The sequence below is a fragment of the Asterias rubens genome, chromosome 14 (assembly GCF_902459465.1).
Source record: "Asterias rubens chromosome 14, eAstRub1.3, whole genome shotgun sequence".
NCBI lineage: Eukaryota > Metazoa > Echinodermata > Asteroidea > Forcipulatida > Asteriidae > Asterias > Asterias rubens.
In genome coordinates this window covers 1,058,837-1,076,009 of record NC_047075.1, presented here as the reverse complement: position 1 = coordinate 1,076,009, position 17,173 = coordinate 1,058,837, and the positions used below count along the sequence as shown (strand labels likewise).

The window sequence follows — 17,173 nt, the reverse complement described above, 5'->3', positions numbered from 1 at the left end:
TTAGTCGTCTACGATGGCTACTTTTTGAGATAATGCCTTAGTTCGGATAGTACGACGGTTTAAAATCCAGATTAAAATGAATATTTGAGACCCATCCTATTGTTCGAGCAACCTGTAACTTGGAGACTGTCTTTTACACATGACGAACTTCCTTTGGTTAAATTTTGAGCCAATTCGGAGAGAACAAATTTTCAAAATTGGGACAATTTTATTTTTCGGCCAATTTAAAAAAATGGGCCTTTTTGAGACAGGATTTTTGGTTAAAAAAACTGCAAGGGGTTAAACTTGTTCTTTTTCCGGCAAATTTTTCATATTAGGTGTAATGGAGGGCGAGGAGCAGGAAAATCTAGGTTTTAGTCGTTTACCCTTGGATTTATTGTATATGTACACAATAAGTTATTGTGTATGTACACGACAAGTTTTGATTTATCGAATATGTACACGATAAGTTATTGTGTACGTACAAGACAGGTTTGGATTTATCGTATACGTACATGATAAGTTATTGCAAAGATACACAATAAGTTTTGATTTATCGTGTATTGTGTACGTACACAATAAGTTTTGATTTATCGTATACGTAAACTGTAATCTATTGTGTACTTACACGATAAGTTTAGATTGATCGTGTACGTACACAATAGGTTATTGTGTTATACATGACAAGTTTTGATTTACTGTTACATGATAAGTTTGGACTTTTCGTGTATTGTGTACGTACACAATAAGTTTTGATTTATCATATACGTAAACAGTAATCTATTGTGTACTTACACGATAAGTTTAGATTTATCGTGTACGTACACATAGGTTATTGTGTCATACATGACAAGTTTTGATTTACTGTTACATGATAAGTTTGGATTTATCATGTACATACATGACAAGTTTGGATTTATTGTGTACGTACATTATAGGTTTGGACTTATTTTGTACGTACACGACAAGTATGGATTTATCATGTACGTACACGATAAGTTTTTGGACTTATCCTGTACTGACATGACAAGTTTGGATTTATCGTGTATGTTCATGATAAGTTGGATATACCGTTTACTTTAATACACGCAGAAGAAAAATTCTTGCGACTGGAGACAAAAACAAAAAGACATGTTTTTTCTTGTGTTTTCATAATTTTGGGAATTTATTATTATATTAATATTGATAAAATATTTAAGTATGTATATATCACAGGTTTTATGTTTCGAAACAGGCAGCTAAAGAAACAAATCTGCCCTTCAAACAAAAATGACACATTTAACAGCGACAGAGCGTAGTTTAAACTTTTAAAACATTACAAAAAATACACACAAAATACCTACACAAAAGTAAAAAGAGGTTGTATATATACAAATAAAGGAACATGCCTATGGTAGCTACCCTGCAGTTGTGATTAAAACACTTCAAACAGGAGTTAAACAATAAACTCTTGATAAAATATACACTAAGGCCTATAATGTTAAGAGATAAATATCACGTTTATTTAAACGTCCTCTGTCAATGTTTAAAAATGGGCCTTTTTGAGCCATAATTTTTTGTTAAAAAAACTGCAAGGGGTTAAACTTGTTCGATTAACTGAGTTGGATCAATTTTATTTGCCATCAAGTTTTTTAAAATGGGCCTTTTTGAGCCAGGATGTTTTGTTAAAAAAACTGCAAGGGGTTAAACTTGTTTTTTGGGACATAAGAACAAGTTTAACCCCTTGCAGTTTTTTTAACAAAAAATCCTGGCTCAAAAGTCGCATTTTTTTAAAATTGGTCGAAAAATTAAATTGTCCCAAAATTAGTCAAAAGAACAAGTTTAACCCCTTGCAGTTTTTTTAACAAAAAATCCTGGCTCAAAAAGTCCCATTTTTTAAAATTGGTCGAAAAATTAAATTGTCCCAAAATTAGTCAAAAGAACAAGTTTAACCCCTTGCAGTTTTTTAACACAAAATCCTGGCTCAAAAAGGCCCATTTTTAAAAATTTGCCAAAAAATAAAATTGTCCCAATTTAGTTAAAAGAACAAGTTTAACCCCTTGCAGTTTTTGTAACAAAAAATCCTGGCTCAAAAAGGCCCATTTTAAAAAGTTGGCCGAAAAATAAAATTGTCCCAAATCAGTCAAAAGTACAAGTTTAACCCCTTGCAGATTTTTATAAAAAAAAAACCTGGCTCAAAAAGGCCCATTTAAAAAAATTGGCCGGAAAAAAAATTTGCCCAAATCAGTCAAAAGAACAAGTTTAACCCCTTACAGTCATAAATTAAAACATTTACTACACTCTACGCATACAATTGATTATTATACAATATTTTACCCACTTTCTTTATACAATAACTTGGACACACATGTATTGAATATCCGCAATACAATGGAGGGAATTTCATCTGTTGGGGTCTGCTAGTTAAAGCCATTGGACCCTTTCGGTAAACAGTATTTTCCAAGGCCCACACTTTGTGTATCACAACTTCTATAAAAAATAACAAACCTGTGGAAATTTAGGCTCAATCGGTCATTGGAGTCGGGAGAAAATAACGGAAAAACCCACCCTTGTATCAGCACGTTTCGCCGTGTCATGACATGTGTTTAAAATTAATCCGTAATTCTCGCTTTCGAGAATTGATATTGTTTTACTGTTTTCTCAAAAAGTAAAGCATTTCATGGACTAATATTTCAAGGGAAGTCTTTCACCACTACCTTCTGTAAACCCTGTAAGTTATTTGTAAATCTGTGAAGTTTTTTTTTTTTCTGTACCAAAAGTGTCCAATGGCTTTAAAACACCTTTGGACCAGTCAAAAATCTCTTCCACTCTTCAGTGTTGAGAAGAACCAGCTCAAGAGCAGGGCCCAATTTCATAGAGCTGCTTAAGCACAAAATTTGCTTACGCTAAAAAAAATCCTTGGTTAATAAAGTTGGTGACGGCCAAGACTTCCCTCAATTGTTGTGCGAAGTAAACAGCTGCTTAAAGGCAGTGGACACTATTGGTAATTGTCAAAGACTAGCCTTCACAGTTGGTGTATCTCAACATATGCATAAAATAACAAACCTGTGAAAATTTGAGCTCATCGGTCATCGAACTTGAGAGATAGTAATGAAAGAACAAACACCCTTGTCACACGAAGTTGTGTGCGTTTAGATGGTTGATTTCCAGACCTCAGGTTTAGAACTTGAGGTCTCGAAATCAAATTCGTGGAAAATTTCATCTTTCTCGAAAACTATGGCACTTCAGAGGGAGCCGTTTCTCACAATATTTTATACCATCAACCTCTCCCCATTACTTGTCACCAAGAAAGGTTTTATGCTAATAAATTTTTTGAGTACATGTAATTACCAATAGTGTCCACTGCCTTTAATACCGGTCCCAAGCAATGTATACGACATGCAATGTTGGCCAGTAACATGTGTAAAATAAGCAAGCTATTTTCGTGCTTAAAGGGAAGGTACACGTTTGGTACTTGTCAAATACCAGTGTTCTCACTTGGTGTATCCCATCATAACCACAAAATAACAAGCCTGTAAAAATTTGGGCTCAATCGGTCATCGAAGTTGCGAGAAAATGATGAAAGAAAAAACACCCTTGTTGGACGAATTTGTGTGCTTTTAGATAGGAATAAAAGACTTCTAGCTAGAAGTCTTTTATTATTTGAGTGAGAAATGACCTCTTTCTCAAAAACTACATTACTTCAGAGGGAGTCAGTTCCCACAATGTGTTATACTATCAACAGCTCTCCAATACTCGTTACCAAGTCAGTTTTTAAGTTAATATTTTTATTGAGTAATTACCAAACGTGTACCTTCCCTTTAAGCAAATTTTGTGCTTAAGCAGCTCTATGAAATTGGCCCCGGAACCCAATTTCATAGCTAGGACTTTGACCCCAAGGACTCGGACTTGGACACCAAGGGCTAGGACACCAAGGACTCAAACTCGGACACCAAGCAAACAACTACAACACTGGGAAAGAGAAAGATTCTGCTCAGGTCGAAACATCACGCCACTAACTATTTAAGTAAGTGAAAATCCTGGCGGACTAGCGAAAATGACAAGCTAACTGGTCCAGCTGACTTGTCAATGAAAAGTGAAACACCTGCACTACAGAATCCACTTCTACCTAACAACATCCAGATTGAATACAGTTCGTAGGTTAAAGCACCATGAGCATCATGCCTGACGGACCTGAGCGCTCTATAAGAGGCCACTATTATTCTACACATAATGAATGTTTATGAGTGCAATGGTGCGAATATGTTCATGAGTTGAAAGATGGTATACACATAATGAATGTTTATGAGTGCAATGGTGCGAATATGTTCATGAGTTGAAAGATGGAATGTTCTATTCAACGAGGCGGAGCCGAGTTGAATGGAACATTCCAGCTTTCAACGAATGAACATATTCGCACCATTGCATGAATGAAAAACATTCATTATTTGTTTTATATAACATCCAAGTAGAACTTTGTAATTTTGATTGAAAGATACAACTTTCAAAACAAACAATTTCAACTGTAGAAGCCGAATGCTAGTAATTTTACTATGCCTTCTTGCAGAACACCTGCTGCGTTACCAAAGACACGCGCACGCAGTGATGTTTTTACTCAGCTTTTTCGTTCCATCCGAAAAGTACCATTGCACGCTGGCAGCGTGCCAGCGTGCAATGGTACTTTTCGGATGGAACGAAAAAGCACGGTGAGTGACTCAGCGTGCAATGGTACTTTTATTTGCTATCACGTGACGGACAATCCTCCAATCAAATGGCAAGGATCTGCTTGGGTGTTATATAATCTTTTTTAAAGGAAATATTTCCATAATAGGATATTACATTCTAGCTATAAATGCTGTGGTTATATTAATAATACTAATATAGTTTTTTTTTATAAGAGTTAATAACACTGCAAACAGACGGTTTTTCTCACCACCAAATACAGACACTTGTTCATACTTTACAATTTCTTTAAGCACACCAACAAGCTAATTACTGATCTGTAACCAGGCCTGATATTGCACAGAGGCCCAGGGGCCATGTCCTCTGTTGCCCTGGTATTGGCCTTGGTGCCCCTTCAAAATTGTTCCATAGACTTCAATTTTTTTCTCAACAAATAGACACTGTATAACTTGATAATTTGGTTTGACTAGACACTTGTTAATTTGGCCAAGAAATCAGCATTATGTTGACAAAACCAATCTTTGACCCTACCTTAAGCATGAAATCTTAAACATGATGAAATGAGATGATTCATTTTGTGAGAGCCCACCTCCATCCTTCAAAACCTTACAATTGCCTGTTTGGTGTGAACAGTGAGCCTTTAGCTAGACTCATCTGTGGTCCATTACAGATACAGTCATCGGGTCCGGATGCTAGACTATAGTCTCTGCCGTTAGGGTGGCTTGGTCCAGCCACGTTCTCCTTCAACGGACCATGGACAAGACTCTTATCGCTGCGATTCTCGCTGATGTAAGCCGTCCTAAAAATACAATAAGATCATCAAAATATTAAAGGCACAGCAATGGATTTCACAAATAGTTGAGACTACAATCCTGGCGATATCTCGTTGGGCCCCCCACCCCCTTTCAATGTTGGTTCTGATTGCACGTATTCCACGGTCTTCTGCGTTCCAGTCAACATTGTGCAAAGGAACGGGGGACGGGGGAGAGAATAGTTCTCGTCTAGGGGGAAGTGGACATGGAATGGTTTTATGTTACGTTGGGAATGGGTGGCCCAAGCATTTTGGCCAGGATTATAGTCTTATCTTGAGAAAGGAAGTGTTACTCGTCCTTATATTTGACTAGCCTTTTGTTTTTAATATCTCCTTACGAGTCCTAGCACCCCTAAGTTGGGACTTTCTTTGTGAAACCGACCCCAGGACACCACCTTTGGTAATTGTCAAAGACCAGTATCCTCACTTGGTGTATCCAAACACCTGCATAAAATAATAAAACTGTGAAAGTTTGGGCTCAATTGGTCATCGAAGATGCAAGAAAGAAGTAAAACAGAAACCAGGAACACTGGGGCAAACCCCTTCCCATTTCGATTAGTGCACTTGGGTTCTTTTACATGCGTTACCCATCAGAAGGACGAACCATCATGGTTAAGTGTCTTGTTTAAGGACACAGCTGTCGATTTCACCAAACTCTTCCTAACTTAGGATAAATCTTAAAACTTAGGACGAGTTCAGATCCAGATCCGAAGACGTTAGGACGCATTGAGCCAATCCTTAGTTAGGACGAGTTACATGTACCTGTCTTAACTCGAGATAGGATTAATCTTAGCCTCTCGTGAAAATCGGCTGCAGGTGTCCCAACTGGGACTTGAATCCATACTCTGCTGATCAGAAACACCAGAGCTCGAGTTCGATGCTCTGAACCATAAGGCAATGACACACCACTTAATAGCTCAGTCCGTAGAGCAACGGCATGTTAATCAAATCTTGCTCTAGCCAATTTGTCTTTGTTCAACCCCAAATCAAGTTGAAATTCAACAAAATCAAGAACTGCCTCTAGTCACCTCTAGCCAAGTTGGTATAAAACTGCTCTAAAATTGCAAAGGTCACGGGTTCGAATCCACCCTGAGTAACATGCCTGTGATTTTTTTTCACAGAACTTGGGCAAGTACTTAGTATACAGTGCTAACGCACATCAGTGAGTTTGGGTAAAACAAAAAAATAAAAATAAATTCTTTATTCCCGATGCAAATTTAACATCGTTTAAAATCAAGAAGGTGTAACTTACAACAAGATGTCTTTATCTGGTCCACTGAGTAAAGAGGCATCTGGTCCTTGGGCGATTGTAGACTTGGAGACATATGGTGCTTTCTTTGGAGATTCTGTAAGAAAAAGATCAAAGGAAAATGACATTTGTGTTTTGAATTAAAGACACTGGACACTATTGGTAATTGTCAAAGACTAATTGTCAAAATAACAAACCTGTGAAAATTTTAGCTCAATTGGTCGTCGAAGTTGCGAGATATTTTTAATGAAAGAAAAAACACCCTTGTCGCACCATGGTAACACAAAGTTGTGTGCTTTCAGATGCACTTTGATTCATCTTAAGACAAGTTTTATGAATCACCAACGTAATTTATATTGTGACATCACACTTTGCTTAGCAATAAGAGTGATTCACAGATAAGATCGATCTTAGCTCTTTCCGAAATCTGCCCCTGTGAGGTGAATCATATGTACAGGGCCCAATTTCATAGAGCTGCTTTAAGCACAAAATATTGCTTTACAAGTTTCTGCTTAGCAGATATGTGCAGGATACCAGTCACAGATTGTACAAGGGTAGTTTAGCTGGTAACCTTATTCTGGTCAGCATCATTTTGTTATGCTGAGCTTCTTTTTGTGCTGAAACAGCTTTATGAAATTAGGCCCTGGAGGCTTCAGAGGGAAAATCTGTAAAATCTACCAACAATAACGATTAAAGATACAATAATTGGACCAACCCTTGGTTCTCTGAGTGGCTCTGCCTTTAGCCTGACGAGGTTGCCGTGATGGTGAAGGAGCCCTGGTTGCTATGGTGACTGTGGATGCTCGAGCAGTACTGGTTGATGAAACAGGTGTGGTTGGTGAGCGGGGTGTGGTTGACACAACCGGTGTGGTCAGGGAAGAGAAGAGTTCAGGAGCACTGAGTTTTGTGAATAGTTACAAGAATAGGTTGGGGAAGAACAGCAAAGGGTGGGGAGAGGGGGTGTAGGGAATAGCAAAGGGTGGGGAGAGGGGGGTGTAGGGAATAGAAAAGGGTGGGGAGAGGGAGAAGGGAATAGCAAAGGGTGAGGAGAGGGGGGTGTAGAGGGGGGGAGAAGGGAATAGCAAAGGGTGGGGAGAGGGGGAGAAGGGAATAGCAAAGGGTGGGGAGAGGGGGAGAAGGGAATAGCAAAGGGTGAGGAGAGGGGGGTGTAGACGGGGGGGAGAAGGGAATAGCAAAGGGTGGGGAGAGGGGGAGAAGGGAATAGCAAAGGGTGGGGAGAGGGGGAGAAGGGAATAGCAAAGGGTGAGGAGAGGGGGGTGTAGGGGGGAGAAGGGAATAGCAAAGGGTGGGGAGAGGGGGAGAAGGGAATAGCAAAGGGTGGGGAGAGGGAGAAGGGAATAGCAAAGGGTGAGGAGAGGGGGGTGTAGAGGGGGGGAGAAGGGAATAGCAAAGGGTGGGGAGAGGGGGTGAAGGGAATAGAAAAGGGTGGGGAGAGGGAGAAGGGAATAGCAAAGGGTGGGGGGGGGAGAGAACAGGAAGGTAGAAGATGGAAGAGGGTGTGGTCAGGGGAGAAAGATGAGGTCGGGGTAGAGAGAGGGTCATCGTGAAGGGGTGTTCAGAGGGGTTGATTGGGATGAGGAGAATTGATGCAGGGTAAAGGGTGAGCAAAAAAACACAGACAAGTGACTGTTAATAGAACTCCTGTGCCATTTGTCTTTTTATTTTAAGTTTTTTAATTTGGTTTGAGGAACTCTTCCAAAGCAGAAACAAGTGAACTTGTTATTCTATTAGGTGAGTAAATATTATTTGACGTAGATATTGAATCGGGGATAGCAAATTTGTTACTTTTTCTGCACCACTGTGTAGTGAGGCACAACGCACAACAAACAAAAGGTGAACTTGTTTCTACAAAGAATCACAGAAAAAAAATTACAACTATACAAAGATAAAAACTGGGTGTCCAAATTGTGAACATGTAAATGACAGAATTACCAACCAAATGTAATTTTCAGGATAAACAAACAACAGCTGAATACCAGTAACAAGAAATATGCAACAAATGGTAATTTTGTTGGTAATCCTGTCTATATCAAGGAAACAATTTCATGCTAAGCAAATTTGTGTGCTTAGAAGCTCTATGAAATGTAGCCCTGGAGCTAAACCCACAGCCATGTTTTTGAAATAAGTTTAAAGAAAGTTTCACCTCCTCTTCGGTTGTTGGACGACGGTACGTGTAGTTGTGACTACACTAGTAGTTCCATGGCTGGTTGTGGCTGAAAACAAAAAAAACATTACCCTTTCGGTTACTTCATGGAACTTCATTCAACATCATTACGAGAAAGCTTCATTAAAGAGTTTCGCTTCATTCAAGATGTCATGGCCATGTGGTTAAGAGCATCAAATTCAAGCTCTGGTGTTTAAGTCATCTGAGTGTGGGTTATAATCCCGGCACTTGTGTCCTTGAGCAAGATGCTTAAAAGTGCACCTGCGAGAGTACAGGTTGATAATATGTATAAAAAACCCACTAGCGACATACGGCAGCTCAGGGCTGAACATTCCCCATGGAGCTGAGAAAGATTACAGGGATGTTATTTATTTGCCCAATGACCAGGGCACTAATGTAAAGCACTTTATAACAATTATTGTGAAATGCACTATAAAGATAGATAGATAGATAAATAGTTTATTTCTTTTTACATTCGTGGCCAACGGCCAAATTACAGTAAAAATTACAATACATACAGAAAATAGTTTACATACAAAAATAGTTACATATAAAAATATACAGCAAGTTTATAGAAGAACTAGTTGTTAATATTTTAATTTTTATTATTTAAGGCCTGCAGAAGTTCAAGGCCTACAGCAAAAAAAATTTTTTTTCGTTATTATTTGAAACCTACCTGGTTTGACGACCTTGGCCGGAGCCGTCTTCTGACCCCCTGGTGGGTCAAGGCTCATCCTGAGTAGCTGGCTTGCTTTGGCCACATTGTACTTGGCTGTACTAAGTGCCATTTCAACCAATGTACTGGACGCTGATGTATGCATTGACTGCAACTGAGTTAGCACTGTCAATACAAAGAAAGAGAAAGATAGCTTAAAGGCACTGCCCATTTTTGGTAATTGTCAAAGACCAGTCTTCTCACTTGGTGTATTTTAACAGGCATAAAATAACACACCTGTGAAAATTTGAACTCTATTGATTGTCGAAGTTGCGAGAGAATTATGGAAGAAACACCCTTGTTGCACAAATTTGTGTGCTTTCAAATGCTTGAATTTGAGACCTCAAATTTCTTGATTGACTTTTATAGTGGCTTCTTACATAGAGCACGTATATCCGTCACTCAGCGTTAACATACATTAGTTTCCTGCAAGCTATGTGGGACTATGTTTGAATTATGAGACATACTCCTTTTACATAGCATCATCAATAAGCCTTTTTGAGGTATGGCGGACACAATGCTACAACACTGTAAAGTTGTGGTAAATTTGTGCGTATTGACCATAGAAATAGAACGTATGTTATTCAGTGAAGTGCGCATTTTAGGCGACGCGGCGTTTACACGTAAACCTAATGACCACCAACATGGTGAGCGTGACATCAGTCGCGGCGTGTGACGCGCGCGTATCACGTCCGCCATACCTCAAAAAGGCTTATGGTTTACAAGGTGTTGTGCGCATTAAGCTGCCATCTTCACTACAAAAAGTTGGTGTGATGTTTCCATTAGGCTACTATTATATTTCAGATTCAGATTGGAAATAGAAAGGCCCCCCCCCAACCAATCTTAAAGTATGGTGGCCCACATGGTACAATCAAGAAAACCACTGTAATGTTTTGGTTATTTTCCTCAACTAAAAGATCATAAGGTATTTCTTACTTCTCTTCTTCACTGCATCACTTGGTTGGGTCGGAGAAATCGACGAAGAAGCTGCAGCACTGGACGTCTGAAAAATGAAAATACGACAAGATTTTAAAATAATTTATAATTTTTATCAGGATCCTCAAACCTCACATGGCCACAAACAGCCACCTCAAGGTGAGGGCTTCACTTTAAGGCTATTGGACACGTTCGATTAACAGTATTGTCCAAAAGCCCATTCTTTGTGTATCACAACCTATATATAAAATAACAAACCTATGAGAATTTAGGCTCTGTCGGTCATCCGAGTCAGGAGAAAACAACGGGAAAACACACCCTTATTTCCGCACGTTTCGCCGTGTCATGAACTGTGTTTAAAATAATTTGTAATTCTCGATATCGAGAATTGATAATTGTTTTAATGGTTTCTCAAAGAGTAAACATTTCATGGAATAATATTTGAAGAGAAGTCTTTCACAATTTCCTGCTGTAAACCCTGTAAGTTATTTGTAAATCTATAAATTTGTTTCTGTTCCCAAAGTGTATAATGGTTTTAAGGCACTCGACACTATTGGTCATCACTAAACAAAATCGTTAGCATAAAAGTTCACCCGAGCAATGGAGAGCTGTTGTTAAAACATTGTGAGTAATGCCTCTCTCTGAAGTAACGTAGTTTTTGAAAAGAGGTAATTTTTCACACAAATATTAAAAAACCGTCGGGCCTGAAGCCTTCGTTAGGCATCTGAAAGCGCACAAAGTTGAGCAACAACGGTCTCTTTTCTTTCATTGTTCCCTTGTAACTTTGATGACCAATTGAGTCAAAACTTTCACAATTTTACTTCAGGAAAATCAGGAAAAATCCCTGATTGGATTGTTTGCCACCAGCTAAAGGATGGTTCATACTTCCTGCAAATGTGACTTTTCGACGACACAAGGTGAGGTGACAAAATAGTCGCACACAGTGTTCATGTTTTGTGTGATCCACCATTTTATGCATGAACAAACAAACCTGTGAAAGTTGTAGCTCAATTGGTCATCGAGGTCACGAGAAAATATTGAAACGAGATCTTCTGTGTTTTCTGTTTTTCAAACATCAAGTTTATCACTTTAGGCAGAAATGTTTAAAGGAACCCTTTCTAGTTATGTCTGAATCTGTGAACACTTGTGTTTTTCGATCTTACATTGCCTTTACTCCTCTCTTACCGTTGCCTTTGGCTTAGGGGCCATTGGTTTCCTTGGCGACATGGTGGCGAGGACAGAGGTGGCTTTATTTGCATCCCATGTACTCGTCTCAAGAACCATCTCAACAACCGTCTTACTGATCTCAGGGAAGGCGTCATTCAAGTTGTTGATCACTAATCAGATATCAGATGAAGAGAACGATTACTTGATATGGGATTGATAAAGAATCTGTGCTGATTATTAAACCCATTAATATTATACTTGATGTTAAATTTGCATCGGGGATAAAGAATATTAATTTTGGTTTTTACCCATACACCGATGTGTGTTAGCACTGTATACTCGGTACTTTCCCCCGAGTCCTGTGAAACAATATTACAGGAATATAACTGGGGTAGGATTTGAACCCACGACCCTTGCAGTTCAAGAGTTAATAAACTTAGTAAAGTTAAGTTTAGATTTACATACTTTCTCTCTTTTCTGCTGCTGTGTATTCCCGTTGCTCAACTGTCTCTTCCCCAAAGGCAGTCTGCAACAAACAGATAAAAATACAGTTTAAAACAAATGTTGAAACAAAACAGGAATGCGGGCAAGAGTGTTGCACTCTCACCCCCATTCCAACACACTCTCCTGTTCTAAAGGACATTCCAACAATAGACCGATGCATTAAGCTCTGCCCCATTGCGTATTGACCAATCACAACCCATTGCACAATCAACAGTCCGATACTAGAATATCTGACATGCTTGTGCGTAAGTTTGGCCTGCACGACAGAGTTGTGCAGAATGGCAATGGAGAGGCTCACGTGTTCTTGCTCACACGTGTTCCACCTCTCCTCAACTAACATTCCAACCTTCTTACCTCCTGAACGTTCATCTGCATCGGTGTCCTTGCCCTAGCAGCTGACTGAACTCTTCTCCTCTCTTGTTCCTTCTGGATCCGCTGTTGGTTCTCGTGTTTCTTCCTCTGAGCTTCTTCAGCTTCTCTCGCTCTCACTAATTCCGCCTCCCGCTGACGAGCCTTTAATTGACATCCTTGACATTCCTGGTTGTTGCTTGGCACCTAGGCGCAGTTTTAGAAAACAGTTTGGGTACTTTTTGTACGAAACAAAACACAAACGTCTAACAGATACACTTTCAACATAAAATTACTTTTTCGTAGGTGTTTCACCAGTGCATTGTATCTTGTAAAATGCGCTTTATAAGTCTTGTTTATTATTATTATTATTATTAATCATTTAAAGATCATGGTGGTAGAAAGCTTCACTTAAAATATTACTTGCTAAGGGGCTTTAATTTTTGAGAAATGAGCAAGATAATTTCACACAAAAATAATTTTCATATCAGGAAGACAATAATTACTTTACATTGGATTCATGCAACTCTCTCAAAAAACATTGCTCTGTTATAAAAACAAATTCTAAAAAACTTGTTGACTAATGAAGATGAAAATTCTCCAGGTAAATTATATTATACAAATTATATTAAATTATATATCTTCACTAAGTAGGGATTAGTGTCATGGGCAAAAATTGATCTAAAAAATCGTATTGCCCAACTGGCTCGAGGGGTGGTACAAGACTTAAAATTAAAGACAACAGACACCTTTGCTAGTTGTCAAAGACCAGTCTTCTGGTAGAAATAAAAAAAAACTGTGAAATTTTGAACTCAACTGGTCATCGAAGTTGCGAAATAATAGTGGAAGAAAAAAACACCCTTGTCACAAAAAGTGTGCTTTCAGATGCTTGATTTCCAGACCTAATTTTGAGATCTCAAAATCAAATTCAAATATTTTAGTGGAAAATTACTTCTTTCTCGAAAACTACGTTACTTCAGAGGGAGCCCATTCTCACAATGTTTTATACTATCAACAGCTCCCCATTACTCATTACCAAGTAAGTTTTTATGCTAACAATTATTTTGAGGGTCCGGTGCCTTTAAACTTATGTGGTTTTACAAATGCTTGGTCGATCTTCACCTGCACCTAGTTCTTACCTCAATTCTATTACAAGTTTTGCACTTTGGTTTGACAATCGGCTGCATTGGGATGGCTTGTCTCTGACAAAACGAACAAACACAAATTATTAATCAGTTTGGGATGGCATGGGGGTTAAATGCTGTAAATCTTACTACTTTGGTGCATAAGGCGGTCACTAGCAAACACCAAAGCATGTCAAATTGGACTTTTATAAACAGTCGTAACTGAAAAACTACAACACCAATACAATACCGCTCTCATTCGGTTGTTGAGCTTACATTTGATGTGATATTTAACAGGGGGTGCTGTTGTAAGCTTTTGAGAAAACCAAGATTGAAAAAGGGTTGAATTTTTATTGGATATTAAAGGGAAGGTACACTATTAGTAATTGTCAAAGACCAGTGTTCTCACTTGGTGTATCTCAACATACGCATAAAATAACAAACCTGTGAAAATTTGAGCTCAATTGGTCATCAAAATTAGGGGAAAATGATGAAAGAAAAAAACACCGTTGTTGGACAAATTTGTGTGCTTTCAGATAGGAATAAAAGACTTCTAGCTAGAAGACTTTTATCATTTTAGTAAGAAATTACCTCTATTTCAAAATCTATGCTACTTCAGAAGGAGCCATTTCCCACAATGTTTTATACTATCAACAGCTCTCTAATGCTTGTTACCAAGTCAGTGTTTGAGTTAATATTTGTTTTGAGTAATTACCAAACGTGTACCTTCCCTTTAAGTAACTTGGGCCGTGTTGGACTTGGGCTACAGCTATGGCTTGATTTCCTTGTCTTCATGTGTTGCAGTTGAGTAAGTCCTTAGCAACACCATTAATAGCAACAGTCCTTCATCCTTTAAATGGGATGTTAAGCCACCATTTCCATCATTTTGGGAGTCCAATCTTTTGTTCGTGTTTGAGCACAAGTTTGCCTCCCAAAATGGCAGACAGCATAGGCATGTGTGAGTGTGCTCGCATTGTGCAATGGGTGCAGGCCTGATGCTTACCTCCATGCCCCCTGGTTATTTCCTTGGTGCCCTTGAAATGCTCCAGAAGAAATTTAAAATTGCCTCATAGGGTACCCTTTATCATGTTTACCAAGGAGAAAATGCCTTGGTGCCCTTTCCCTTTCGAAAAAGCAGCATACATGTAGCGGCATGTGAGTCTATAGTCAGGTATGAGATGTGCCAACAATTATTCTATATCTACATCTATGATAATACATGTCAAAGCCTTTTCAGCATCTAAACAAGGTGAGGAGACAGTGAAGACATTTCAGTTTTAGAAGTTGGAGGAAAACCCCAGAGAATTGTTCCAGGGAAAACCCTCAAAGTCAAGTAGGGACTGATAAACCCAATACACATAGTGCCCCCCCCCCCCCCCCCGGTAGGATTCAAACTGGGGTCCCCAGAGGTGGAAGGCGAGGCAAGACACCACTGCGCCAACCTAACTACCCAACTATTATTTCAGTCCTTGATTTAGTCCAGGGGGGTCGGTATATCATGCTTGTATCTTACCACGGCCTGAGGAGGCATCCGTTGGAAGGGCTGAGGCATTCTGGGGGAATGCTGAGGCATTCTGGGAGAGTGCTGGGCCATTCTTGGGGCGTGCTGGGGTGCTGGTGCAAACCCTGCTCTCTGTTGCGATTCGTAATACTGCTTACGAGGATCATTCCACTGTGTTGATTTGGTGGAATGGTGGACAAAGAAACTAAAATAGACAAATTTAAATAATAAAACGAGTGAAAAACTGACTAGGTAAACGTTGATTCAGACAGTGACATTAGGAGCTGTACTCCTTTGAAAAAAAATATTTTGACATCTGTGGTCGTAGTTCTACTTAGTTAGTCCAAACTTTGTGGGCAACTCTCTGACAAATCCAAGGATTCGTCAGAGTTCCTCCATAGCCACACAGGTGAGGCTCGTTCCGCTATTGTCTCCACAAACAGGTAGTTCCAGGAGTACTTCGGGGGTTCTTTTATGACTGAGGATGTCATAAAGGACCACAATCTCATGTCAAATTATTTCAAAAAGGAGTACAGAGCCAAAGTTTGAGTTAAGCTCTGAATGGTATTCACCGGATGGGTCTAACCATGGAGGAATTTTATGGATAACTTTCCGTATGGCGCCACCACTTTATCACTCATTTTTACAAAAAGGGATATCTCATTGAGGTAAATTAGATACTATATTATTTCATATCGAATGAAAAAGTGGTGGCGCCATACGGAAACGTTTCCAAATTCTTTATTTATCCCGCCGGCGGCCATGCTACAGGTCAGTGGTTTGGTTTCCAATTGGAAATTATGCCAACCAACTGTCATGAGAAAAACATAAAAATAAGCAAACAATTTGGAAGAAATACGCATCGACTGCACTGTCTATATCATTTAAGGAGAGTTGCAGGCTATTTAGTACGAGTATTTTCAGGCCCTCTGGCATTAAGCCCAATTTAGCCAATATGCTTGACTCCCTCCGGTTCTTGCCAGCGTGAATTACCAATCTCGGTAAGGTCATCACGCAATAGGCAGCAGAGAGGCTAGTGGTAGTGTAGTCTGTAGGTAGGTCGATAGTTCCCCCCTCTCTCGGAGACCCGTTTCGTCTCGGCAGCTCGGCGGAGAAGGGGCTCAAAATTATTTTTCCCCAGTGGTAAAATTCACCGCTTAAAAACATAAGTTAAACCAACAAAACAGTCTATAAATACATAGGTACATATACACTCACTATTTCTTTGCCCCTTGGTCGTATTTTGCATCCCAACCTGGAGGAAGGGGCATATTTGCCCACCAAGCTTGTGGAGTCGCCATAGTTAAAATTGTAGTTTATTTACCAAACGCCCAACATCAATAGCAATACTAGGGTCATTACGCCGCCTCTATTTAAAGCATTGTGAAATAGCGCCGCAACCAGACTATTTACTGTGCAGGCTAATTTTTTCCACTAAACTTGCATAAGTCGCTCCAATGTTAATGTTGTGCTGATTGATTAATAATAATAATAATAAATTAATAAACAGTTCTTAGCGCATAATACAAAATAAAGTCTCTAAGCGCTTCTGTGATTGAAGAGATGGGTTTTAAGTCGTGATTTAAATTGTTCTAGTGTGGCACAGTCTTTGAGATTGTTGGGAAGAGAGTTCCATAGTCTAGGTGAAGCATATTGGAAGGAACGTAGACCGTAGAACTTCGTGTGATTGCGGGGCGTAACCTTTTTAGGGTGGGGGGGGGGGGTCCGCCACACACCCCTAGCTGTGACATCACATAAAATACACACAAAAAACATGTAATTGCTCATCATGGGTTTTCGGTAGGTAAATTCACTTATTTGAAAAACATTGAATTGAATTGAATTGAGTTATGTATCTGAAAATGGGACGATGGCACACAATAATATTGCTTATTTGTGTCAAATGCATTCCTGCCGAAGCAAAAAAAGAGCAGTAATGTCGTGCCGTTAACATTATTTTGTTAAGCATAATTTTACTGTGCTTTTATAAAA

General features: G+C 39.2%; 1 protein-coding gene across 2 annotated transcripts; it reads right to left on the bottom strand.

Moving 5' to 3' along the window:
• Positions 1–4,710: 4,710 nt before the first annotated feature.
• On the bottom strand, positions 4,711–16,493 carry LOC117299053 (endochitinase A-like). Of its 2 annotated transcripts, none has more exons than XM_033782456.1 (12): positions 16,400–16,493; positions 15,194–15,386; positions 13,696–13,758; positions 12,563–12,763; positions 12,170–12,230; positions 11,723–11,874; positions 10,538–10,604; positions 9,563–9,727; positions 8,866–8,935; positions 7,417–7,598; positions 6,705–6,798; positions 4,711–5,440 (listed from the first exon to the last, which is right to left on the bottom strand). In XM_033782456.1, exons 1-12 carry the CDS (start codon positions 16,480–16,482, stop codon positions 5,248–5,250), a joined length of 1,524 nt encoding a protein of 507 aa, XP_033638347.1. In that variant the 5' UTR covers positions 16,483–16,493; the 3' UTR covers positions 4,711–5,247. The 2 variants fall into 2 exon arrangements, with proteins under 2 accessions (XP_033638347.1, XP_033638348.1); XM_033782457.1 differs by having other exon boundaries at positions 7,417–7,514.
• Between the last annotated feature and the right edge of the window lie 680 nt (positions 16,494–17,173).